The sequence below is a fragment of the Limulus polyphemus genome, unplaced genomic scaffold (assembly GCF_000517525.1).
Source record: "Limulus polyphemus unplaced genomic scaffold, Limulus_polyphemus-2.1.2 Scaffold10507, whole genome shotgun sequence".
Lineage (NCBI taxonomy): Eukaryota > Metazoa > Arthropoda > Merostomata > Xiphosura > Limulidae > Limulus > Limulus polyphemus.
Window position 1 is genome coordinate 4,517 of NW_013676117.1, and position 4,161 is coordinate 8,677.

The window sequence follows — 4,161 nt, forward strand, 5'->3', positions numbered from 1 at the left end:
GCAGTAAATGATGCCAGGGCAGACAGGATAATTAGGGACGGCTAGCGCAGATAGCCCTCGTGTAGCTTTGCGCGAAATTCACAAGAAACTAAATCTTTTGCTTTTCATAGTCTACCGATCAGGTCACTTTGTCACAGATTAGAGTTTCATAACTAAAATGTTAATGATTTTTTGTTAAGGACTACAATGTGTTTTTTTTTAATTTATTCAACTTTGGTATCTTTGTCAGGGACTTCAAGGTATTCTTTACAAGATAGTTTCCCTTCATCTCTATAACATTAAGTTACTTTGTCACGAGCGACAGGGTATTTTGTCACAGAATACGTGATTGTTTTTATTTTTGAACTCTACGTCTACATCGTAGAATAAAAGTTATTTTTTCAAATCTTGAGTTTGTTTTTTTCCTAGAACAAAGCCACGTTGGGCTGTCTGCTGTGTCCACCGCGGATAATCGAACCCCCGGATTTTAGCGTTTTAAGTCCGTAGACTTACCGCTGTTCCACCGTAGGACTCAAAACTAGTGTTGATAACTTTGTTACAGACCACATGGTAATGTTTATCTCTGCCTCTGTAGATTTGGTGACTTTATCACGATTTATACAGTGATTGTGTTGTACAACTATACAGATTTTGTGATTTTGTCATGATATATATATATAGAATCATTTTGTTTCTTTCTACCTTTGGTGATTTTGTCAAAATCTATACAACGTTTTTGTTTTCTCCACCTCTACAGTTTTAATAATTTTTTCACGATCTATAAAGTGATTTTGTCTTCTCCAGCTCTACAGACTTGATAATTCTGTCACGATTTATTAAATGATTTTTTTCTTCTCCAGTTCTACAAATCTGAAGAATTTGCGTTTTATATAGAGTGATATCATCTTCTCCAAATCTACAGATTTAGTTATATTTTCCTGATCGATAGGATGATTTTGTTTTATCCTACTCTACAGGTTATTAATCTTGTTACGATCTATAGTGTGAGCTTTTTTTTTTAAGTACAAACTTTGAGCTCATAGCTCCATCTCTTGACCAATTTGAGATCTAATTACAGCCGCGGCTATTGAGGATTCTTTCTTGTTTCAACTCTACAGATTTGGCGATTTTGCCATGATCTATTCAAGAAATTTTTCCTCCAGCTCTAAATATTTGGATATTTCATCACTTTGTTTACTCAGAACCTAAGGGTTTGGTTAACTTGTTAGATTAGTGTAGTTTCTTTTATTTTTGTTAGGATATTTTAAAAAGAAATTTATCAAATACCCCCTATATCCCTTTTTCAGGGATGATTTCGGCATTGTGTTTGTCATGCTAGATCGGTTTCTTGTGGATCTTCTCCTACTTAGAATTCCTAGACATCGTTATATCGAACTCTAGACAGGAGAATTTCCGTAAAGAAAACCACTCCACCGTATCGCCTACATCCATCCTGGAGCTTGTTTGTTAAAACGGACGTAGATTACATACTCGAACACGTTAAATCAATTAGAAACAATACAAATCTTATAAGCATCTTTTTCCGATTTTAACATTTCAACTTCGTCTGCAGATATCAGAGAACAAGACTTCCAGGTAAGTGTACTCTGGTGTCAGCATATTTTGACTCTAGCATCAGCTGGTGTGTAGTATACGTGCTGCTAGGTACGAACGTTCCATTTTCAAGCAGTAATGGGAAAGTCAGTCAACTGATTTAAGAATATGTGTGTTGAGAAGCAATGTGTGTTCTTCACTAGCGCTGTTTGGAAACACAAGGTCACGTGTAGCAAGACCACAACATCACTGATACGACCGTACATAAATTTACTGATTTCATACATTCTTCTGTGGATGCTCATTCCGTGAGGTCCGAAGTAAATGGACAACAGAAACAATTACACTCTCACCCAATAAGAGCTCGTTTGACCGTAGGTGTCTTGTCCTTCAAACTAAGAATTCTAATTACGTAGACGAACATGAGGATTAGCGCAATCCGAAAGCAAACTTGACGATAAGTAGGATGTATAATATCCAGTGAAAACTGTGGGAATCTGGTATCTGGTATGTTTTTTTACTTCGGATGTTCGCGCAAAGATAACTACAACAGGGTGTAGCCGTCCCTAATTTTGAACTGATAGCCTAGAGGGAAGCTAGCTAGTCAACAGCACCCATTAACTCTTAGGCCACTCTTATCGATAATAGAATAGTGAGACTTAACTTTACCTCTTATAACGCATATCACGGCCTATTTTACAGCAACTAGGTCACGCCCGGTTTGGATCTGATGTTTTTAAACAAGATTGAAGATCAATCACAAATCATATACTTTTGAACAATATATATTCAGTAACTGCGGTTTGAGGAAATTATAGTCCTACAGACAAAAAATTAAAATTACATCATTCTCCAACTCATAGATTATATGTATGCGTTTAAACACAACCTATAGTAACAGACTGACCTACTCCTTGGGCACGAATTCAATGTCTGGAAGACATCGTGCTACTTGTAATTGTAGAATTTAAAACAATATAAGAATGTATGTAATAATATTTTAGTTATTCTTTAGGAATTACTTTTTTTAAACTCTACACATATTAATCGTAAATGCCTACTGACAATATAATTATTTATTTATTTATTACATCCAGTGTCTCCCTTACTTTTATCTATTTATCTGTCCTTTACCAAGCATTAGAAGTGTCATTGTATGTGTGTGTGCGCGCGCGCGTGTCAGTTTTAATCATCACATAATGTAGCATCCAGTAGCACGTGCTCATATAACTTTGATTTGAGTTCACTCTGAGCAACATCCTATCTGTAGACTTCAGGCGCCAGCATGAGACCAAGGTTTTAGAGATTGTAGACAGTAGACAATCGGATTATAGCCCTCGGCGGGAAGGAATGATTTCCCTGTGGAATCTCAGGTTAAAAACGGGCCATCAGGGAAAGCATTGAACATGGTTGCTCGTCGGCATGAGCTCATTCATTGGCTGAGGCACTCCAACCCGATGAACTACACTTCCATCTATTTGTTTCTACATTTCCATTGGAAAAAAACTTTTAAGTCTGAAGAAAGTCAAAGAAAGGAAAATAATCCAAATAACCTTTCTTGCGATGTTTATTCTTAACTCGTAGATACCCTTGTGGTTTAGTGCTATTAACGTGAAAAAAAATGTGTGTTCAAATAAACTTTCGTCCAGAGTTATTAACCTTAAAAGCTATGAGTTAAAATACTCATACGGTTTAGAATTATTAACCTTCAAATTCGAGTAAATACAACACAATTTTTCACTAAGTTAACATCATCAGGTGAATAAAAATATAGTACATGTATTGTAAACTAAACCTTTTCTGGGGTCCAGCGAGTAGTTTAATCCACCGACAAGCAACTAGTCGAGACTTATATGTAACATATTTTCACACGTTAGATAATTTTTCTGTTCAACTCAGCAGTCGAGCTAGTTCGATAATAGATTTTTCAGTTTGTAATTTCATTCCAGCCTTAGATACTAGCGGGCTATTAGAGGGCTACACCTTCTGTTCAGTCAATAAATGGATAAAAACTGAAATCTTGAAGATATAATTTTTGCGTAAGAAGACCTAGAGCAAATGAAAAGCTTGTGTGGAAAATATCATCCAAAAAGCTTTATATATAAATATCATAGTTATGCTAAACCACTGGTGTGGATTTTGTTTATCCACCTACCGTTTCACTTTTTTTTTTTTTTTGGTTTACTTACAACGCTAGAAACAGGGTTTCGATATCCATGGTGGACAGAGCAAAGACAGCCCATTGTATAGCTTTGTGCTTAATTCTAAACAAACAAATATTTCCTTCGTTATAAAGCTAAAGATGTACTTAGCATTGCTACGAGAACTATTTATAAATATTTATCGTCTCAATCCAGTGGGTGGTTTGATTCCCCACCATGCGTCTAATATACAGTTATTCCTTTCACCTTTTTCGTGTTTCTGGTTTTACATTTCAACATATTTGCTTGAACCCATTTTCATAACTGTTTGAATATTTTCTCACAATTATCTTACAGAATAGTTTTTACTTGGAGTATGATTAAATCGAATTGTTGTTCAAACAAACAACAGCAAAAAAAAGCAGAAACTGTTGAAAAGCAAAAGTTTATTTACATGAAAACGTAGTTGTACTGGATCTTACAGTTG

At 35.4% G+C, this 4,161-nt stretch overlaps 1 protein-coding gene across 1 annotated transcript in view; it reads left to right on the forward strand.

Annotated features, from left to right (window-relative positions):
- Nucleotides 1-451, forward strand: part of LOC111083651 — a 4,617-nt gene extending 4,166 nt beyond the window's left edge. Inside the window, exon 2 of the mRNA XM_022380296.1 lies at nt 409-451. Coding sequence (XP_022236004.1) covers nt 409-451 — 43 coding nt within the window. The remainder of the gene's footprint in view (nt 1-408) is intronic.
- Nucleotides 452-4,161: the final 3,710 nt, after the last annotated feature.